Here is a 23,045-nt window from a genome sequence, read left to right as displayed (position 1 = left end):
AGTAAATGACCTAAAACTTCAAGTTCCCATCTTGCCATTCATGTGCACAATCTTATTTTAGTAAGTCTTCTGCTATAACACATTTTATAAATGTATCCAATTTAAATGTGTTATGGCCGGCGTGGTAGCTCACGCCTGTAATCTCAGCACTTTGGGAGGCCTGGGTACTCCAAAGTGTCCAGCACTTTGGAGCCTAGGCAGCACAGCGGGATTCCATCTCAAAAAAAAAAAAAAAATTAAAATAAATAAATGTTTTATTTTTCAAGTCTTTTTTTTTTTTTCTTTTTTTGAGACAGGGTCTCACTCTATTACCCAGGCTGAAGTGCAGTGGCGCAATCATAGCTCACTGCAGCCTCCACCTCCTGGTCTCAAGTGATCCTCTCACCTCAGTCTCCCGAGTAGCTGGGACCACAGCCATGCATCACCATGCCCGGCACATTTTTTCATTTTTTTGTAGAGACGAGGTCTCACTATGTTGCCCAGGCTGGTCTCAAACTCCTGGACTCAAGCAATCCTCCCACCTCAGCCTCCCATAGTGTTGAGATTACAGGTGTCAGCCACTGTGCTCAGCTCAAGGTGTTCTAAGTATATATAAAAAAAGGACTACATGAAATAGCTCTTGCAGTTTCACCACAAGTAAAGAGGAACACTATAGTTCATGAAGAAAAGGAAAACACTGGCTGGGCATGGTGGCTCATGCTTGTAATCCCAACACTTTGTGAAAATGAGGCAGGAGGATGGTTTGACGCCAGGGGCTCGAGACCAACCTGGGCAACACAGTAAGGCCAAATCTCTTAAAAGAAAAAAAGAAAAGAAAAAAAAACTCACAAAATTCTCTCAGATAGTCCATTGTTTTAGGTCAAAGGTAAGTCCTAAATAAGTCAGAAGAGTTATCAACTATCTTAAAAATACTTTCTCTGTTTCAATCAGTTGATTAAAATTAACCAATGTTAACAAGGTTGTGCTGTTAACCCTCAGGCCTCATACTGACTTCCTAAAATAAAACCATTACACTGTACAAAGCCTTTCATCAGAATACACCATAATCTAATTTCTAACTTACATTTTTCTTTTACTACTTTTCTATACTACCCACTCTGCTAACACATATCACTTATGCAAAAGTCCAGTCATCTTATATATATTACAATCTTCTTGAAGAAACAATGTCTTATGTGTCTCTGTATCTACCACAGAACTCAGCAGTTATGCCTAGAAGATACTCAGATGTCCATTGCTTACTGATAGTAAATAAAGATAAGCAATTAAAGCTTTTTATCATCTTTAATTAAAATATTTTTAAACTTTTTATTAATAAAAATTTCAAATATACAGAAAAGATCAAATAGCACAATCATCCAGTACATCCTCTGCTTAAGATTCAACAACTGTTAACTGTAGTTAAATTGAGGGTTTTTAATACAAAAATTAGAACAAAATATAAGCAATATATGGTATCCTATTATTTATTTATTCATTGCATATTCTTTAAAAACATTGGCAAAGAAAGACACTTACTAAAAAGTATTTTTTCTCAATAGCCTAATTTAAACAAAAAAGGCTACGAAAGTATTCTAAAAGACCGTAGTATTTGTCACAACACAGTATATGTCCCATTTGATATAGACCTAATTTGTAATTTTTAAGAGCTACTTGTGAGCCAGGCATGGTGGCACATGCCTGTAATCCCAGTTACTTGGGAGGCTGAGGTGGAAGGATTGCTTCAGCCCAGGAGGTCAAGGCTGTAGGCTATGGTTGTGCCTGTGAATAGCCATTGCACTCCAGCCTGAGCAACATATTAAGACTCCCTCTCTGGAAAAAAACAACAACAAAAAAAAACCAAAGAAGCAATTTTGCTTACTACGAAGTTGAGCTCTGTTGATAACAAGATAGTTTTAAGTAATAAAATTTAAATTACATGATTTATAGTAATGTGTCTACGATTCTCTAACAGCGATCACGACCTCCACTAATCTAACCCTCAGAGGCACCAGAGGTGGCTTCTGGAACACAGATGTTCCCCGAGATCTCTATTTTATGGACCCTCATGACTGGTTGGTGGTGACTGTCAAGCATCACACACTTCATTTTTCATCTGATTTTGGGATAATGTTCCTTCTTCAAAACAGTAAAGCAAAATATAAACTTTTATTTATATTAAATTAAAAATAAGTTGCTGAGAAGAATGAAAGGTAAAAACATATACCCCTTAAAATTACTAGCCTATGATCATATTTTGTCTAAGTGACATGACTAGCAAATTTGGCTTCACATAAAAGTTTCCTTTATTTTAAAACTATTAATTATTCTAATTTAATTATGCTTTTGTATATACAATATTAGCAAGCCTCATCCATGAATACTGGCATCTGGATAACACAATGTGTATTTTGTAGTAAGGAAGGGATTACATCCAACCCAACATTTGGCAGAGTGGATAAAATATGAACAACAATTAAGTATTTATTATATAATAATTACTAGAACTCAATCAATCTTCACTATCCTCACAGAAACAGTCATTTCAGGGAGATGTTATGAAGCCCCTGAAGTAGGGCAAAACTATCAGATCAACAAATACAACTTTTAAAGCAAACTAACACAAATCTACCCTATTTTTTTTTTTCAAGAAAAAAGGTCTACTGCAAAAGCAAATATAAGAAGTCATAATAAATGTAGGATACTAGAAGACTACTCATAAATGTTAAATGAATCAATTTTGAAGGGTAATTCCTTGACTACACAGAATCTTATGTCAAACTAAACAGAAGTGCTTAATAAATAAATGCTTAAATATCACATGACCAGGCAAAATTACATATATAAACATATACACATACACACACATTTTTTTAAACATCCTCTCCCAAAATAAATCCCTTAGCTTGATATTTGACAGTTGAAAGAAATTTCAAAGTCTAGAATTATTATTCTACTTGAAAGGAGGTAAAAATTAGGGACATAGCTGAGACAGAAATTAGACGTACGTGGTGTTTTATTGGAAATTATTTAAACAAATTAGCAGCCTTGATAGTCATAATATTCCTACCTAACAGATAACAGTATTCCAATTTTTAAAGGACATACATGTACGTATGTATGTATGTATATGGTAAACATTTCTCATTTATTATTATATATAGCTTGGCCAAAATAAAAATTTCCATCTTTAATGGCTAGTTTAAATAAAGTATAACTTAAAAATTAGCAAAGTCAGTGAAATCCAACCAAGAGTATTTGCCTCAGAAATACCTCTCAAATATTTATAACAAAGAACATAACAATGTTTGAAAAGAATACCTATATTCAAATGATCATTTTAAGCCTGAAAACATGAAACTGTGTAAAAAGACTAAGTCAGTTAGAAAGCTATTAACAAAAATATAATGGTATAAATTCTATGTTTGAATTACCTATCAGACATTTTTAAAGTTCAGAAGAGAGGGGAGCAGGGAATATTCCACTGAATTTTCAAAAATTAAATAAACCCTCCACCCAGAATGTCTAAAATTAAAAAGATTATATAACAAGATTGGCAGGGATGTGAAGAAACTGTAACTGCTGGTGGAAGTGTACACTGGCACCACACCGGAAAAATTATTTGGCAATGAACACATACACTACAACCTAGCAATCCCATACCTAGGTAATGCATCATATGTGCCAATGGCACATACAAGAATGTCTACAGCTGTACTCTATCAATGAAAAGAAAAACTGCATTGTTCAACAACACAGATATAGTTTATCCATATACTATTAAGGAAAAGGGGTCAAATACAAGAGTATATACAATTGCATTTAAATAAAGTTCAAAAACAGGCAAAATTATTCTAGTGTTAAAGGACAGGGTAGCGGTTATCCCTGGAGAGAAGGGGGTTAGGGATAATGACAGGAAAGGACACGAGTATTAGTAGTGTTTTTTTATTGGTCTGGATGCTGGTTACATGGGTGTATTCACTGTGAACATTTATCAAGCTGTACACTCATGATTTGTGCAATATTCTATAATACGCTGAACATGTTATTAAAAATAAGTTTATATTTTAAAAATTAATCAGACTACACAATTTTTTTTAGACAGAGTATCCCTACATTGCGCATGTTGGTCTCAAACTCCTGAGCTGAAGGGGTCCTTCCACCTTGGCCTCCCAAAGTGCTGAGACTACAGGCATGAGCCACCATGCCCGGCCAACACAATTTTTATTCTCTATATATTACCTGGAGATGTCTTTAGCATCCCTGCTGAGATTCCAGAAAAAAAATAATAGTGAGAAACTAAGAGCTGCTTCTAAATTAACACTCAAAAAAGAAACTAGGCCGGGTGCAGTGGCTCATGCCTATAATTCCAGCACTTTGGGAGGCCGAGATGGGTGGATCACTTGAGGTCAGGAGTTCGAGAGCAGTCTGGCCAACACAGTGAAACCCCGTCTCTACTAAAAATTCAAAAATTAGCCAGGCATGGTGGCGCACACCTGTAGTCCCAGCTACTTGGGAGGCTGAGGTGGGAGAATTGCTTCAACCCGGGAGGCAGAGGTTGCAGTGAGCCCAGATCGCGGCACTGCACTTCAGCCTGGGCGAAAGAGCGAGACTCTGCCTCAAAAAAAAAAAAAAAAAGAAAAGAAAAAGAAACTAAACAGCTCTAGAAGTGCATTAATAGCATACACCATTAGTATAAAACTCAAATAGTAGCTTAAAATGCCAATAAGCTATCATTAAAGAGGTATCAATTTCAACATGTTTACAAATTTTGTAATTTGGTAAATTTATCCAAATAAGAGCTGAAAAATCTTAATGTTTTATTCTTTTTTTTTTTTTTTTTTTTTGAGACGGAGTCTTGCTCTGTCACCTAGGCTGGAGTGCAGTGGTGCCATCTCGGTTCACTGCAACCTTCACCTCCCAGGTTCAAGAGATTCTCCTGCCTTAGCCTCCCGAGTAGGTGGTACTACAGGCGTGCGCCACCACACCCAGCTAATTTTTGTATTTTTAGTAGAGATGGGGTTTCACCATGTTGCCCAGACTGGTCTAAAACTCCCGACCTCAAGTGATCTGCTCACCTCAGCCTCCCAAAGTGCTGCAATCACAGGCATGAGCCACTGCACCTGGCCGTCTTCAAATATTAAAACTATGTGTGAAAATCCCCCGTCCCAAACCCCTAACCCATTGTTTACCTCAAAGTCAATGTCAAATTTAAGATCATATATGCTGCCATAAAACACAACTGCAATATGGCACAAGAAAGACTGAGAGGGTACAAAAGACACCCTGAGTCTTAATGCCTCTTTATGGAGAAAAAGAGATCAAGAACAGTTATCTTTTTTCATTATTTTTCTTCCAGGTTATCTAGATCAGTGCTGTCCTATCAACAGAATTTTCTGTAATGACAGAAAGTTCTATATCTACATTGTCCAGTACAGTGGTCCTAGACTAGCCATATGTGGCCATGGAACATTTGAAATGTGACTAGCACAACTAAGGAATTTAAATTAATTTAACTTTGGCTACCATATCGGGTAGCACAGCTCTAGACTTATATTTGGTATGATTCACTGAATAAAAATGAGACAAATGAAAAAGAATTAAAACTTTTCAATTAAAGGGGAAATTTAAATGATGCTTCAATGTCAAGGTGCTTAAGGACTTAGCTATTCTTTAAAAAATTAACCAGTAGTAAAGACAGGTTATTCAGTTCTGACCCTTGCAAGTTGAAGGAGGCAAAAAAAGAAAATTTGAACCTATATCCACTGAGCTCACTGGTGTACCATCTTTCATTCCAAAGCAATAAATATAGAAAAAAAGTGGAATGTAGAAAAGTTCCCTAAGAAAATCCAGTGCTGACAGTTAGCAGTTGAGAATGGGGTTCTATCATTTGTGCCTGGTTCTCATGTTCTAGAAGTTCCAACATCATCAGGAGATTTCAGCATATGAACTACTGATATTACCACAACTACCTAGAACCTTTCTAGTTACACACAGAGATGCTATTATATATTACCACATCCTTAATAAAAATGCCTAATTTTATAAATTTGTTATTTTGTTTTCCCCTTATATAACTGATTGTAAAAGCAATTTGTGCTAGAATCAGAGGAGGTTGTTCATTTACAAAACTCATGACCTCATTAGTAGTTTTTAGGTTGTCAATACTCAAGAAACCATTTACTTTTTTGGATGAGCTTATGGTGAACTGAAGAAAAAGCAATGTTCAAAAGTAACAAATCGTCAGCATTTCAAATGCAGATCAACTCTGAATTTCAATAAAGACTTCCAAATGGCAATAAAAACAAGATTTAACAGGTTGAATACAAATGACATACCAGCAATTTATCATAGGACCAAGATTCCTATTTCATAAAAGGATAACCAAAGCCAATTCGGTCTTCAATGTACTTACCTGGGAAATAAGCTAACCTTGGAAAAGTAGCAAATAATGCATACCCACAACTGTATGATTGTGGTAGTCATTGGGAGGTATATATAAGAAATCCTTTACATTTTACAACCCATATATTTCACTTGTAGGGAAGTAAAAGACTTTTGAAAACAGTGATTTTGGCCGGGCACAGTGGCTCACGCTGTAATCCCAGCACTAAGACTGCACTGAGGCACACTTAACGTTGAAAAATTTAACCGGGTATTTTGCCGGTAACATATTGACAAATATGAAAAGAAAATTTAAGAAACATGGCAATTTCTATCCTAAAACATATACTTTGCTAAATATTACAATCTAATATACTCGTTTGCTCAACTGACATGTTTATTAAGTAAGCAAAATTAGATTTCAAGATGATATGGTATGTCAAACAGTATATATGTAGCCAGCAGATTCAGAGCATGTTTAAAAGCATTTGTTTTTTTGTATGACTTCATAAGATAAAATGAGAACTAAAGAACCCATTTAAGAACCTATTAAAGAACTTTTGGCATTTCTTAACATAAAAATGCATACATGCATCTTATGGTTCTTAGCATGTGTGTTTTTTCCAACTGGATGCTGAATTAAAACTTACCTGCTTTGTTGACTTTTTTGTGCCATTAAAAATCTTCCAAGCTAGCCCATTGCCACCACTGGCAACGTGTCGACCAACATCAAATTCTCTAGTGACAGGATTTCCCATTACAGCACTAGTGACATCAGCTGTTACTTTTGTAACAGTACTCTTCAATTTATTAAGCATGGACTCCATGGCTGCAATATTGGGTAGTTATAGTTACCTAGAAAAACAGAAGGATAGTGGGGAACTGATCATTTCTTATCTGTATAAGCATTTATTCATAGTTTAATTTGAAAAGTGTAAGATCTCCCAAACAGTGAACAGAATAATCCTATATAGATAAAAGTTGTATGTTGGTTTTATCTTCAGAGAACCCAATACACTTTAGTACAAATGTAAGTCCAGATATCAAACTGTTCGTTTCAACCTCAGTTCTCACTGACCAGGAAAAGATATACTCACACTTGACAATGACATTAAGAAAGAGAATGAATATTGCTCAACTGTATAACATTGATCCTTTAAGACTTAAAGTGGGGGATGGGCATGGTGGCTCACGCCTATAATACCAGCACTTCGGGAGGCCAAGGCAAGCAGATCACCTGAGGTCAGAAGTTTGAGACCCGTTGGCCAACATGGTGAAATGCCATCTCTACTAAAAATACAAAAATTAGCCAGGCATAGTGGCGGGTGCCCGTAGTCCCAGCTACTTGGGAGGCTGAGGCCCAAGAATCACTTGAACCCAGGAGGTGGAGGTTGCAGTGAGCTGGGATTGCGCCACAGCACTCCAGCCTTGGTGACAGAGTGAGATTGCATCTCAAAAAAAAAAAAAAAGACTAAAAGTGGGGTTTGTGGGGGTTTGTGGGGTTTGGGAGGCTGAGGCAGGAGGATCACTTGAAACCAGGAGTTCAAAATCAGTCTGGCCAACGTGGCAAAAAACCATCTCTACAAAAAATACAAAAATTAGCCAGGCATGGCGGCGCTTGCCTATAATCCCAGCTACTAGGGAGACTGAGGTACAAGAATTGCTTGAACCCGGGAGATGGAAGCTGCAGTGAGTCAAGAGTCGAGATCGCACTACTGCACTCCAGGCTGGGTGACAGCACGAGACTGTCTCAAAAACAACAACAACAACAACAACAACAAATATAGAAGGTCTGACTCTCACTTCACATTAAACATTTATTCTTATTTTTTCTTTTTCCACCCCTTTTCACAGGTGTTGATCACTTCACATTAAAAACAACAATATACAACTTAAAAGATGCTAATGCTTTACTAAGCAATAAACTTGTACTTTCTTTTTTTTTTTTTGAGACGGAGTCTCGCTCTGTCACCCAGGCTGGAGTGCAGTGGCACCAACTTGGCTCACTGCAAGCTCTGCCTCCCAGGTTCACACCATTCTCCTGCCTCAGCCTCTCGAATAGCTGGGACTACAGGCGCCCACCACCACGCCTAGCTAATTTTTTCTATTTTCTAGTAGAGACAGGGTTTCACCGTGTTAGCCAGGATGGTCTCGATCTCCTGACCTCGTGATCTGCCCGCCTCGGACTCCCAAAGTGCTCGGATTACAGGCGTGAGCCAATGCACCCAGCCTATTTTCTTTATTATTATTTTTCTGTAGAGACAGGGTCTTGCTATGTTGCCCAGGCTGGTCTCAAACTCCTAGCCTCAAGTGATCTTCCCATCTTGGTCTCCCGAAGTGCTGAGAACAGGCATAAATAAGCCACCACACCTAGCCCAAATTGGTATTTTATAAAAAGTTTTGTTATTAAAATAATAATTACATTCAACTATGAAATCATTTAAGAATATTTCCTAAAAGAGAAGCATTGGCCAGGCATAGTGGCTCAGGCTTGTAATCCCAGCACTTTAGGAGGCTGATGGAGGTGGATCACTTGAGCTCACGAGTTCGAGACCAGCCTGCGAAACATGGAGAAACCCTGTCCCTACAAAAAATTCGAAAATTAGCCAGGAATGGCAGCATGTGCCTGTAGTCCCAGCTACTTGGGAGGCTGAGGTGGAAGGATCGTTTGAGCCCGGGAGGGGGAGGCTGCAGTGAGCTGAGACAGCACCACTGCACTCCCGCCTGGGTGACAGCCAGGCTCTATCTCAAAAAAAAAAAAAAAAAAACAAAGCACTGATGGTAAAGGGACAATAAAATACATACAAGCATAAAGTCAGAAGATTATTTTTAGAATTTTACATAGCTTTGTTATTAATGACTAGTGTCATTAATGAATACTTATCATTTAATTGGTAATTTTTAATAAGCATAATGATCAGTAGTTGTTACACGTTGAATATTTATCCTAAATGCTTGGGACCAGAAGTGTTTTGGATTTTTTAATTTTTTCAGATGTTGGATGCTTGCATTATATACTTACTGACTGAGCAATCCTAATTCAAAAATCCAAAATCCGAAATGCTCCAAAGAGCACTTCCTTTAAGCACCATGTCACTGCTCAAAAAGTTTCAGATTCTGGAGCATTTCAGATTTTTGGATTAGGGATATTCAACCTGTATTAATAATTAGTAATTGCCAGGCTTAACTTTTCTCCTTTGGTAAATTAAAATAGACTCTAATTGTGATGATGTCTGTTGACATCTTTAGTTGAAGAAAGCTAAAGGAAGCTTTCTTCAAACTAGAATGTCTGTATCTCTAGGGTTACATGAAGACTTTTCAGGGAATACATGGGCATAGACAGTTTGAAGGTAGCAGTTCCTAATCTGGAGTCAGGTAAAGACTTCAAAGAGAATTAGAGGTATTATTAGGCCCCCATACTAGGTTTTATTATTGAATGCATTAAACATATATAAAACCATTTTGTAGTTATGAAAATGTTATTACAATTATTTCAAAATAATTTTTTCTATACATTTTATTTCATACATTTAAAAATATTACTCTAAGTAAATAAATGAATAAATCACTCTAACTTCTGGCCATGAGGGAGGAACAAAGAGTGAATTTGCCCTCTTGCTTTTAACAACTAGAAAACTGAACAAAATGTATGAAACACATTTTTTCAGACATTAAACAGGCAGCAAGAGCCTTTGATCCCAGTAAGAAAGAGAACAAGAGAACCAGGATTGCCCCAGAGGCACATTCCAAACTACAGAGCATAGAGCAGAATTCCAGGTAGCTATCCAGCTGAATTGAGAAGGTGGAGGGACAAACTGGCATTCAAGAATGCGGAGGTAGATGAAAGTTCTGAGATACAATTTCAAAGTGAATGAAGCTATGCTGAAGAAAAGGCAAACCGGTCCCCTTCATGCTCTGTTCCCTGGTCCCACACATGCTTATGCATAGTGTGACACTCCACTAGGTCTGGCAAGAACCAAACTGGAGAGCTATGAGTTGAATAGTTTCAAAGTTCACACAAGGCTACAAATCATTCGATATCTTGTCAGCCAGAGTAGTGAGTCTTCACTGACCACTAAGACATTCAGCAGAAACCTGTAAGAACCATGCCTTAATAGTGGGGTAAACCACCCTTAGAGTAAAAGCTAATCTAAATCTACTCTAAAATCAATTCTCAAATGACCAAAGTAATAATAAATTACTAAACTGCCTACCAGAACAAAACCTAATAGTCATGAAAAACACATAACATGCACAAAAAAATTCAGATACTAAACAATGTAATATTCACAATATTAAGCAGGCAATCAATAACTATCAGACATGCCAAGAAGCAAGACGATGTGACTTATACAACAGTAGACCCCAACCCCTAGGCCGCAGATCAGTACCAGTCCATGGCCTATTAGGAACCGGGCTGCAGAGCAGGAGGTGAGCAGTAGTTGAGCAAGCATTACTGCCTAAGCTCCGCCTCCTGTCAGATGGGTGGCAGCAATAGATTCTCATAGGAGCCTGAACCCTCCTGTGAACTGCACATGCGAGGGATCTAGGTTGTGTGCTCCTTATGAAAATCTAATTAATGCCTGATGATCTGAAGTAGAAGAGTTTCACCCTGAAACCAAGCCCCCCACCCCCCATCCGTGGAAAAACTGTCTTCCACGAATCCGGTCCCTGGTGCCAAAAAGGTTGGGGACTGCTGCTATACAAAGCTCCAAGAAATTAAATAAACCACACACAGGATAAACACAAAGAAAACCATACATAGATATACCAAATAGCTGAAAATCAGTGATTAAAAGAAAAATCTTAAAAGCAGCCACAGAAAACAGGTAAATTACATATAAGAACAAAGATAAGAATTTCCCCAGACTGGCCGGGCGCGGTGGCTCACGCCTATAATCCCAGCACTTTGGGAGGCTGAGGCAGGCAGATCACAAGGTCAAGAGATGGAGACCATCCTGGCAAACATGGAGAAACCCCATCTCTACTAAAAATACAAAAATTAGCTGGGCATGGTGGTGAGCGCCTGTAGTCCCAGCTACTCAGGAGGCTGAGGCAGAAGAATTGCTTGAACCCGGGAGGTGAAGGTTGCAGTAAGCCGAGATCGCACCACTGCACTCCAGCTTGGCGAGGGAGCAAGACTCCATCTCAAAAAAAAAAAAAAAGAATTTCCCCAAATTTGGCAGAAACAACACATGCCAAAGAACAACTGAATGAGGTCTTTAAACTGCTAAAGGAAACTGTCAACCTAGAATTCTACAGGTTGGGGAAAAAACTTTCAAAACTCAATGTGAAATAAAGACATTTTCAGAAAAACAACAGATAATCACTATAAAAACTATTAGAGCTGGGAGGATCACTTGAGCCCAGCAGTTCGAGATGAGCCTAGGCAACACAGTAAGACCCCATCTCTACAAAAAATAGAAAAATTATCCAGGTATGGTGTCATCTGACTGTAGTCTCATCTACTCAGGAAGCTGAGGCAGAAGAATCAATTAAGACCAGGAGGTGGAGGCTGCAGTGAGTTGTGATTGCACCACTGCACTCCAGCCTGGGTGACAGAACAAGACACTGTCTCTAAAAAAAAAAAAAAAAAAAAAAAAAAAAACTTAAAAGTTTTTAAAGCAGAACCATAAAAATAAAAAATGATGTGGGTATATTAAAAAATACTTTCCATGTCACAATATCTTTAAAAGATAGTTGATCATTTAAAGCAAAAATAATAAAAATGTATTGTGTTTATTATATGTAGAAGAAACTGTGACAAGAAAGAACAGGAGGGGAAATGTAAGCATATTTTTTAAAGATCCTTACATTTTATTTGAGGCAGTACAGTATCATTTGAAGGCAGGTTGTGGTATTTAAAGTTAAAAGATATATACTGTAAACCCTAGAATAATAACAAAATAAAAATAACAACAAAATAATAAAGTGATATAACTAAATTGTAGAGATAAAATAAACCCTAAAGTAAACTGAATATAAATAAAGCAGAAAAGAGGAAGGAACAAAAAACAAATGCGGCAAATACAAAATAAATAGCAAGATGGTTGACTTAAATCCAACCATATCAAAAAATCACATTAAGTGTAAATAATTTAAAATTTCAATTACAAGGCAGAGGTTGTCAAATTGGATAAAAAAGCAAGACCTAACTATATGCTGCTTACAAAAAGCCACTTTAAAAGTATAAAAACACAGGTAAAAGAATGTCAAAGTATACCAAGCTGGAGTGGCAATATTAGTAACAGAATAAGCTTGAAGACAAAGAGGTCATTTTGTAATGACAAAGTTGTCAATTCACCAAAAAGATATAACAATACTAAATATGTACACACCCAATAAGAGAACTTCAAAATAAATGCAGCAAAAAGTGGCAGAACTGACAGAAGAAACAGACAAATTCATAATTATAGTTGGAGACTTCAAGAGTTCTCACTTAGTAACAGACACAGACCAAGCAGAGAGAAAAATCAGTAAGGATAGACTTCAACAGCACTATCAAACAACCTGACCTCTACAAATGACAAATTGTTTTCATGTAGACATGTAACCACTTGACTAAAAATTGTTTTCATGTAGACATGTAACATTCACTAAAATGAACTATATGTTGGGCTATGAAACGAGTCTCAAAATACTTATAACTACTGAAATAATACAAACTATTCTCTGACTACAATAAAATTAAACTAGAAATCAATAATAGATTAAAATATATAGAAAAACTGCAAATATATGGAAATTAATCAACACTTTTAAATAATCCAAGGGCTAAAAAGGAAATCACAAAGAAATTTTTAAAATATTTTGAAGAGAATGAAAACGAAAATGAAAATTTGTGGGTCGTAACTAACGCAGTACTTACAAAGAAATCTATAGCTGTAAATGTTTATGTTAGGGAGTTTAAAAGTCCATAATAATGGTCTAAGCTTCCACCTTAGGAAGTCAGAAAAAGAGAAAATTAAAATAAGTAGACAGAAGAGGAGGAATCAATGAAAGAGATTGAATTTAATGTAATATTTATTTAATAGAGAAACGAAAAAGAGGAAAAAAAAATCCAATGAAGTAAAAAAAAAAAGTTTTGAAAAGATCAATGAAATCAGTAAAACTCTAGCTAATTGATCAAGAAAATTTTAGCAAGGTGCAGTGACTCATGCTTGTAATCCCAACACTCTGGGACACTAAAGCTGAAGGATCACTTGAGCCCAGGAGTTCAAGACCAGCCCAAGCAACATAAGGAGACCCTGTTTCTACAAAAAAAAAAAATAAAATAAAATTTGCAGGGCATGGTGGTGTGTGCTTATGGTCCCAGCTACTTGGGAGGCTGAGGTGGAAGTATTGCTTAAGCCTGGGAGGCCAAGGCTGCAGTGAGCCATGACTGTGCCACTCCCCTCTGGCCTGCGTGACAAAGAGTGGGATCCTGTTTCAAAAATAAAAAGAAAAAGAAAGAAAATAAAAATTTTAAAAGACACAAATGACCAATAACAGAAATTCTACAGATTCTAATTCTAAAGCTTCTAAATGAATAGGGTATATCATCAAACATTTAAGGAAAAAAATCATACCAAGTCTATACAAACTCCCCCAGAAAATAGAAGAGGAGAGGATACTTTCCATTTCATGTTATGTAGTCGGCATTACCTTGACATCAAACCAAATAATCCCGTGGCAATAAAATTGCAAACCAATGTCCCTTGTTAATATGTAAAAATCCTTAAGATATTAGAACATCACATCCAACCTCACGACCAAATGGGGTTCACTTCAGGAATGCAATGTTAATTCAACTTTTAAAAATGAATCCAGGTAATTCACATTAACTGAATAATGAAAAAAAGCAAGATAATCTCAGTAGAGGCAGAAAAAAAATTGACAAAATTCAATACCAATTCATAATAAAAACTCTCAGGAAACTAAGAACAGGAAGGAACTTCCTCAACCTGATAAATAGCACCTCTGAATATTTACAGCTAACATTATATTTAAAGATAAAATACTAACCACTTTTCTCCCTAAGTTTCAGAACAAGGTAAGTATACCCACTTTTACCACTTCTATTCAATATTCCAATAGAGGTCCTAACCAAGGCAATAAAGCAAGAAAATGAAATAAAAGGCATTCAGACTGCGAAGAGAGAAAATAATTTATTCCCAAATGACACAACTGCATACACAGAACATCAGAAGGAATGAATCTACAAAAAAGCTATCAGAACGAATACATGAGTTTGGCAAGATAGTAGAATACAAGAACAACATATTTGAAAAGATTGTATTTCTAGGCTGGGCATAGTAATTCATGCCTGTAATCCCAGCACCTTGGGAGGGTGAAGTGGAAGGATTGCTTGAGTACAGGAGTTTGAGATCAGCCTGGGTAACATATCAAGACTCCAAAAAGTTTTTAAAAATTAGCCAGGAGCAGTAGCACATGTCTGCAGTTCCAGCTACTCAGTAGGCTGAGGTGGAAGGATCACTTGAACCTGGGAGGTTGAGGATGCAGTGAGCTGTGATCACACTAATGCACTCCAGCCTGGGTGACAGGGTGAGACCCTGTCTCAAAAAAAAAAAAAAAAAAAAAAGAAATTGCATTTCTATGTATTTCTATTAGAAAATATAAAATTTAAAAATACTGTTTCAAGGACATGAAATACCTATGAATAAATTTAACAAGCTATGCAAGATCTATACAATGAAAACAAAATATTGCTAATAGAAACTGAAGAAAACCTAAATAAATGGAACGATATACCGCGATCATGAATTGGAAGATTCAATATGGTTAATGTGTCAATTATCCCCAATAATCTAGAAACTCAATGCAATTCAACCAGAATCCCAGCAGGCTTTCTGTAGAAAGTGACAAACTGATTCTAAAATATTATTGTGAGAAGCGATCCACGGGCTTTACTAAATTGTCAAAAGGGTCTATGGCACAAACCAAGGTTTTAAAGCCCTATCACTCTCCAAATTGTCAACTTCCATGTGTACTCTTTCCTAAAACTGATTTGCCTGAGACCAAGTCTATGTCCTGAAGATTTTCCTTAACCACTTCTTTGTTCACAATTTTTTCCCACTTGACTAAAACAAAGTATTTCTCTCAGCCATCCCAGTGTTACTGTAGGCCATTTTCCTAGGTGTAAAAAATTTTGTGGGAGGAGGGGGATGCAATCTGTGGATTTAATTCTAAAAGAAAGCCACTTAAGAGTAAAGCACAAGGAAGTTTGATAAAAAAAAATACTGAAGGAGGCTGTACCTTGCTTCTTTCAGGACAGATGTTAATAACAACAAGAACCCATGCCTTAGCTATCACAGAACTACAGTTAAGAAGATGATTGTCACAGAGATATACAGGAACACATTTATTTCAATTGATAAACTCCAAGATTTTGATAAAGTAAAGCACTATCACAATATACAACAATTTAGAAATTAGATCTTTTGCAACTATTTAAACTCTTGACAAAAAACTCCAGCTGTGATCAACTTAAAAAATCTGCAAAAGGAGCACGTTATTCAAAATTATTGGATACACAAGCAAAAATATTTGAAGACCACTGATCTCAGGTAGTTTGTATCCTGTTTTCTCTATTAATGAAATTATACTTACGTAAATATAACCCACTTTCTTCTATTAAAGATTTGAACTGTCTGTAAATGGAAATGGAGACTCACTTTCCCTTTTTAATTTAATGCTGCATTTTTGTAAGCAGCTAGAAAATGTTGCTACTGGCATTATGAAAACATTTACTGGCTATGCCAAGTTGTTCTCTATGAACATCTGCTGTTGATTTTGATGGGAAGGTGAAAGGATATAAAATTCTATGTAAAACCATACATATCTATTCTTCTAACACTGCCTGACAAGCTATATATTAAATGCCATGCATCTTGTTATACACTGAGAATACAGAGGTTCTGCTTTTTAGGGACTCCGTCCTATAGCAGACTCAGTCCTCCAAAGAGTTACAGCAATTAACTTGTAGTAAGAATGTACATGCTATGGAAATATTCAGATGGGCTCAAAACTATAAAGTAAGGGGGGAAGGAGTATTCCGGAAGGGATTATAATACCATGTGCCAAGATATGTAAGAGAGGAAGACTACCGTGTGGTCTACAAACTAGAGTTACATATGAAAACAAAGTATATTTTCAGAATTGATATTCAAATTTGAGATGCTATCCATCATCCAGAGTCAACACTGATGTATGTACGGCAGAGAACAGGCATGGAAATTCATTTGGTGGTTTAATATTTACTGAGTATCCACTATGTATCTGATACCATATGAGAAACTGGGAAGGAAGTAAATGAAAAATAAGCTATGAAAAATCTTACAACAAAGGGGAAAGACAGACAAGTAAAACCACCACAGCACTAGCCTACAGAGTGATAAAACGCTACAGAATATACATGCACAGTGTTACAGGAACAAAAAGAAGAGGAATAGAATGTTTCCCAAAAACAGTAATGCTAATGCTAGAGGAGTAAACTGGATAAAGGATAGGAGAACTGTAGGAGTAAAATCACAAAGTAAAAACCAAGTTCAGTTAAAAGCTGAAGAAAAAGAAGAAAGTATGGCAAAGGAGGCTAAAAAGCCAGATCACCAAGGACACTGAGTAGTAAGAAATCAAGCTATGGAAGCCACAGAAGGGTCTCAGGCATCAGTAAGATGATCAATCACTCTATCAAGCAGAGTGAAAGATATACTAAAGGTGGAGGCTGAGAATATGGCAAGACTGAAGAGAACTTCAATATGCAATTCAGGGATGTTTATAATTCAGAATATATATGAAGCAAGAAAATAAAGGAAATACGGACAAGGAAGATAGAGAAGAGATGGCGGGTAAAGGAGGTATTTCAAAGGTGCTAGTTATACAGATATTTATTTCGTATTTACATGTTAAACTACGTTATATACTTTCATGTGTTATATTTCACATTTTAAACAAAATTTTCAAGGGAGAAGGGTTGCTGATTTACAAAAATAGCAGTGAGAAAGGAGAAGAAAGGAAAAATTAAGAAATAAGTTAACACCAAGAGAAGAAAAGGACAAAACTAAGAATCCTACCCCACCCCCAATTTCAGAGTCTAGGTGGAAGATGAAGCCATTTACCAAGGACATATAGAAGCCAGTTGTTTTATAGGGGAAGAACTCAACTTTGGACTTGTAGAATTTGAGCTGCCTGAATGACACTCAGATGGAGATATCTAGTAGGTATTTAGACATGCAGGCCAAAAACTTAGAAAAAACCGTCCAGACTGAAGGTAAAAATTGGTGCACCATGAGCCAGTATGGTAGACTATGGCCTTGAAAAATATCACCCAAGGAGACCCAAGAAGAATACCATGAAAATTACAGAAGGCCAAAGACAGAGTAACCTCCAACGAGCCTGTAAAATAAGACCCGAACTTAAACGAGATTTTGAATTATTAGCATAGCCATTTGACATGTAAGAAACCTAGAGTCCAAATATCTTTTCTTAAAATGATAGCTTTTCATTTTTCCTTTGATTAATGAAGAAAAAAGCCTATATTTTCCAATGACAAAGTTATAAATGATGGAAATTCTTAGTCATGTAAGGCATTTTTCATTGTACACCATTTATTATAATTCACTTGAAATTCAACCATCTTCCCTTCCTAAATCTCAGTCAAAATAGGATTTGGGGTAGCTTCAGTATGATACCAAGATTGTGTATCTCTCTACCATCTAGCTCAGCCATCACCTGGCTTTCAATAGAACCTGTATGTAGATCTGTTGTAATACTAGATTTTACGTGCACCTGGCAGAAAGTAGGATGAGTATTACAGCACCTGACAGCAGGTAGCTGAAAGGAACTGCCAATTCTTTCAGTCCTGCCTGCTCATGAATTCTAGATACAGTAAGAAATGTAACAGGTAAAATCATATTTATGCTTAAGAAAGACTTCTTGAATTTTCAAACAACATGACTACAAACAGTCCTATACTTCCCCAACAATATATTTTTATTTTTTCCCCAGCTTCCCAAGCTTACAATCCCAAGAATAAAATATTATAAAGCAGAATGAGCTTCCATTTTTGTTGAAGTCACTGCAATGCAAATAAAAGGCTTACTGTAATTACATCTGGCAATGAAGTTACATTTAATAACTTTCAGTCTCATGGCACCTAGCAGAGACTAGACTTTCAAAAAGCACAAAATAATAGACACTGACTACAAAGAACAATATAAAACAAAGAAACTCAAAATAGTTTGCTTTATCCCTTAAAGGGGCACAAAGGTCTGAGATTTGTATGTAAATGCCTGAAAATAAGAGAATACCATTTATATAATCATTTATAGTTATTCAACGAATTTTTGTAATTCTAATTAAGAATTACATTCAAGAATTACATTCAGAAGACATGAAATACGGTTAAATGCTTCACAAAATCTGGGGGAAAATATGTGTGCTTATACTCCCATATGCAGTACTTACCTGTTTGTATCTAAAGAAAGATGATCTTAAGATATTCTCTCTCTCTCTTTTTTTTTTTTTTTTCTTGCTGCTCTGCAAGGAGCAGGGCTAACCTTAAGGCCAGAGTTGGCCTTAAGATGTATTCTTGAAATATACATTTCTGCTTGTGGGAGCACTCAGAGATTACTAGAAGTTTTTTAAAAGAAAGTTTTTAAAAACTGGATAATGCTCTTCTTTGTTCTATACAGAAATCATGTTTAATCTTATACAGAACAAAGATTAAACCAGCTGAGTATAATCATTCTCTTTACAATTACAAAGAGTATCTAATTATCAGACACAGTTGAGCCAGAACAGATTACAGAAGACAAGCCTGATTTTAAAAACGAACATAAAAAACTGAAGAGACTTAGCAATGTACAGCCAAGTTAGTACACAAATTATTGGGTACCTATTAGGTGAAAAGCACCATGCTAAATGCAGTGGGAGAAACAAGAAGTAAAACATTCAGTTTCTGTCATTGGTCACAAATTTTAAGACCACTGTACAATGAGATTTAAAAAGCAACATGAGGCCAGGCGCAGTGGCTCACGCCTGTAATCCTAGCACTTTGGGAGGCCAAGGCAGGAGGATCACTTGAGCTCAGGAGTTCGAGACCAGCCTGGGCAACATAGTGAGACCCTGCCTCTATGTAAATAAAAATATTTAAAAAAAAAAAAAAACATGAAATTTCAGGCAACATATGCTTAAATATCAAATTAGTAATTTAAACAATAAGTAAGATCTGAGGAAAGATTACATCCAAGTTTTTTGAAGCCACTTCCAGCCCATGTAATCAGTGAACTATATAGTTTTTCAACAAGAAGTTAATCAGATTCTGGAAATTATTGTAATTTTTTTTTTAAAGCAGTAGCAGAGGGGTGACAGTTTCTCACTATTCAGGCCTTCCAGCTAGAGAAGAGGGACAAGGAATAACTGGGTAGGAAATTAGACTAAATGATCACTTCCTTAAAGTCTACAGTTCTTCCTTAATTTAATAAAGTACAAAATCTCAGCCAGGCGTGGTGGCTTATGCCTGTAATCCCAGCACTCTGGGAAGCCGAGGTGGGTGGATCACGAAGGTCAGGAGATCGAGACCATCCTGGCTAACACGGTAAAACCCCTTCTCTACTAAAAATACAAAAAATTAGCCAGGCATGGTGGCGGGCGCCTGTAGTCCCAGCTACTCAGGAGGCTGAGGCAGGAGAATGTCGTGAACCCGGGAGGTGGAGCTTGCAGTGAGCCGAGATGGCGCCACTGCACTCCAGCCTGGGCGACAGAGTGACACTCCGTCTCAAAAAAAAAAAAGTATAAAATCTCAAATACAATGTATGAAAACAAACTCATAAAACACAAGTACTGTCTAAGACAGTGGTTTTCAAATTCTGGTGAACATCTAAATAACCTGGATGACTTCTTAAACCATACAGATGCCTATGTAGGATCTCAAACCTTTGGAATCGGAACCTATAAAGATGAAGTGTATCTGTATCCCGAGAAAGCTCCCTAAGTGATTCTGATGAACAGCAAAGTGTTAAAATTAAGTTATATGGTTAAGTACACACTCTTCAGTGGTAAGGAAATCTGAGTTCAAATGCCAATTCTAATATTTACTAGAACCATGACCAACTAACTACCCACCCTAACACTATTTCTAATCTATAAAAAGGGGAAAAGCTAGCTGTACCTCAAGTGACTGTTATAAGGACTAACAGTGATGATGAAGTAAAATGTTTAGTACAATTCTTGGCACACTCAGTAAGCATTAAATGAATTCATTCATTTAACAAACATTAAGCACTTACACATCAGGAGATGAGGAACGTCTAATTAATTTATTAAGTATTAATAAACATGGCAACTCTTCAATGGTGTGGTAAGAACATATAATCAGGAGCATCTATTCAAATCAGGAAAGTCTTCCCTGAAGTGAGCTGAATGATGAATAGGCATAATTGGCTAAAAAAAGAAAGGAAGGGCATTTCCAAGCAGAGGAAGTAGCATAACCAAGGCCACATACTTGAAGCAGGAGAACAAAAAAGACAGGGTGACTAGGGGAGAAAGGGAATGTCAGAAAGCACAGTGGAGATGAGTTTGGAAAGGGGACCGACTATGCAGGGCTTGTAGGGCATGTTAATGTGTTCGACTTACTTAAAAATAGTGAGAAGCCACTGAAAGATTTTAAACACTAAGACAATGTTATTAGGTCTGCATTTTGAAAAAGTCACTAAGTCTGGTTTGGAGAACTACAGGAGACCATAGTAGATGCAAGCAGACCATAATCAGCAGGCTACGGAAGTAGTCACGATGAGAGATGATGGAGGCTTGGAACAGGACTACTGTTACAGACGAAGAGCAGACAAGAGTCAAGAGATACTCAAGAGGCAAAATCAACAGGACTTCATGAGAGACTGAGTATGAGGCATGAGAGAGGAATTGTCAAACTTCAATTTCTATAGAAAGGAATGGATAGTGATGCTACCCACGGAGTTAAACACAATAAGAGGAGCTATTTTTCTTCTTGGGGTGGGGGAAGGGAGGTATATCATGAATTTCAAACATGTGAATATGAGTAGTTATTCCCAGTATCAGGGTTGATCTGTCTAGAAAGTATTCCATAGTATAGAAGTACAATGTGTCTGCATTTATTTTACTGGGTATGTATGAATCTTAGAGACAAAATAGGTTTCTGCATGTGAGTAATGTAAATCTAAAGAGAATGAAGGCCCTCACCTTCCATTAGGTTCCCTTCCTTTACACAATCCCCCAAAAGCATTCTTCATGACTACAGTTTAATGTTGCCTCAAGAAGTAATTTATATACTCAGCTGATTTCATTTTTAAATATTTTTAAAATATTTGTGCTAAAGAATAAGACAGCAAACCAAACAACAACAAACCTGCAAAGTCCAAAAGGAATCTTCAAGCACCTGACTTTCAAGCCATCACCAGAACACGATGGGGTTTTACAGTGACAGGCTGATTTGGAGCATTTTTGCTAAACTATTTATTTTTCAGAACGGAGATATACTACTTAGAAAACTCATTCATAGAATCCAATGTTTTTAGAAAGTGTCATCACAAATAATTCCTGACTTTGACGTACTAAAAAATAGTTGACACCTTCTAATGAAGTCACTACAGGCATAGCGCTTTTAAGCGGCTTGTCTGGAACCTCCTCGAGTGCCTTAGAGGGTGGATTTGATAATACGGTCTCCTTAATTACGGATCACAGGTATGTGCTCAGAGTCCAAGAAGTTTTTGCAAGCTTTATCGGTCTAAACCTTCCTCCATCCGTTTTCTCCCGCTTAGAAAAACAAGACTGCAGGAGTAACCGGTGGGGTTTTTTGTCTTAACAAAATACCTGCCCCACCCACCTCACACACAATAACCTTCCATTCCAGAACTAAAGCTACTGTCAAAGAAGGACGGCGGACGGCGGGCGGCAGGGCCCTGGCTGGTGACCCAGGCTGCAGGATTCCGGACCTCAGAACTGAGGGGAACTCTCTCACCCGGTCCTAGAGTAGTGTCCAATGTCCCCGAAAGGTACGACGTTCTCCACCACCGAAACCGGAGCTCTCAAGCCGGCATGGGGGGCTCTCCCTCCGGCAGCTGACTCCGATCCCGGGTCTCCCGTCGCCTCAAGGCCTCTTTCGAGGACTCGGCCCTCTCGGATCCGTTCCCCGGAGCTCGCTGCTCGCCCAGCCCCGCTTTGCGCGGGCGCCGACCGCCGATCGCCCGGCTGGCCGCCGGCAGGCCCGTCACCAGGCAACACTCACCAGCCTGGGCGGCCCTGGGAGGCCTACCCCGGGCGCGAGTCCTCCATTCCCTCCTCGCCGGCCCCGGGAGCCCAGGCGAGAGCGCGGCCGGTGAGGGAGGTCGCTCGGTGCCGGCGGCCGGTCACTTACCTCTTCCTTCTTCCAGGAGAGGCGGTGCTGGGGCTCTTCCCCCCGCCCCCCTAATAAACGCCGCCTGGCTGTTCCTGCTCTGCCTTCGTGCCTGGCCACTGACTCCAGCTTTACTCCATATCCTTCGCCGCCCCCGCGGCCGCAAACGTCGGAGCTGGAGGGAAAGGGGTGGGGAGGGGAGGGACCGGGGACGAAGAGTAAGGGAGGGGGAAAAAGACTAAAAGACCAGCCGGCCGTGGGCATGACGTCACTTCCTGCTGGTTCGGAAGAGGCGGAGCCAGGACTTCTCTCC

General features: G+C 37.8%; 1 protein-coding gene across 3 annotated transcripts in view; it reads right to left on the bottom strand.

Moving 5' to 3' along the window:
* Positions 1–23,005, bottom strand: part of SCYL2 (SCY1 like pseudokinase 2) — a 71,191-nt gene extending 48,186 nt beyond the window's left edge. The window contains exons 1-2 of one of the 3 annotated variants that reach the window (XM_024257176.3): positions 22,754–23,005; positions 7,014–7,218 (exon numbers count right to left, since the gene is read on the bottom strand). In XM_024257176.3, coding sequence (XP_024112944.2) covers positions 7,014–7,190 — 177 coding nt within the window. In that variant the 5' untranslated portion in view covers positions 7,191–7,218; positions 22,754–23,005. Of the gene's footprint in view, positions 1–7,013; positions 7,219–22,357 lie in introns of all 3 variants that reach the window. The other 2 variants (XM_024257177.3, XM_024257178.3) reach the window with 2 other exon arrangements.
* Between the last annotated feature and the right edge of the window lie 40 nt (positions 23,006–23,045).

The sequence above is a fragment of the Pongo abelii genome, chromosome 10 (assembly GCF_028885655.2).
Source record: "Pongo abelii isolate AG06213 chromosome 10, NHGRI_mPonAbe1-v2.0_pri, whole genome shotgun sequence".
Classification (NCBI taxonomy): domain Eukaryota; kingdom Metazoa; phylum Chordata; class Mammalia; order Primates; family Hominidae; genus Pongo; species Pongo abelii.
Note: the sequence above shows the minus strand (reverse complement) of the source record. Positions and strands in the feature narration are given on the sequence as shown.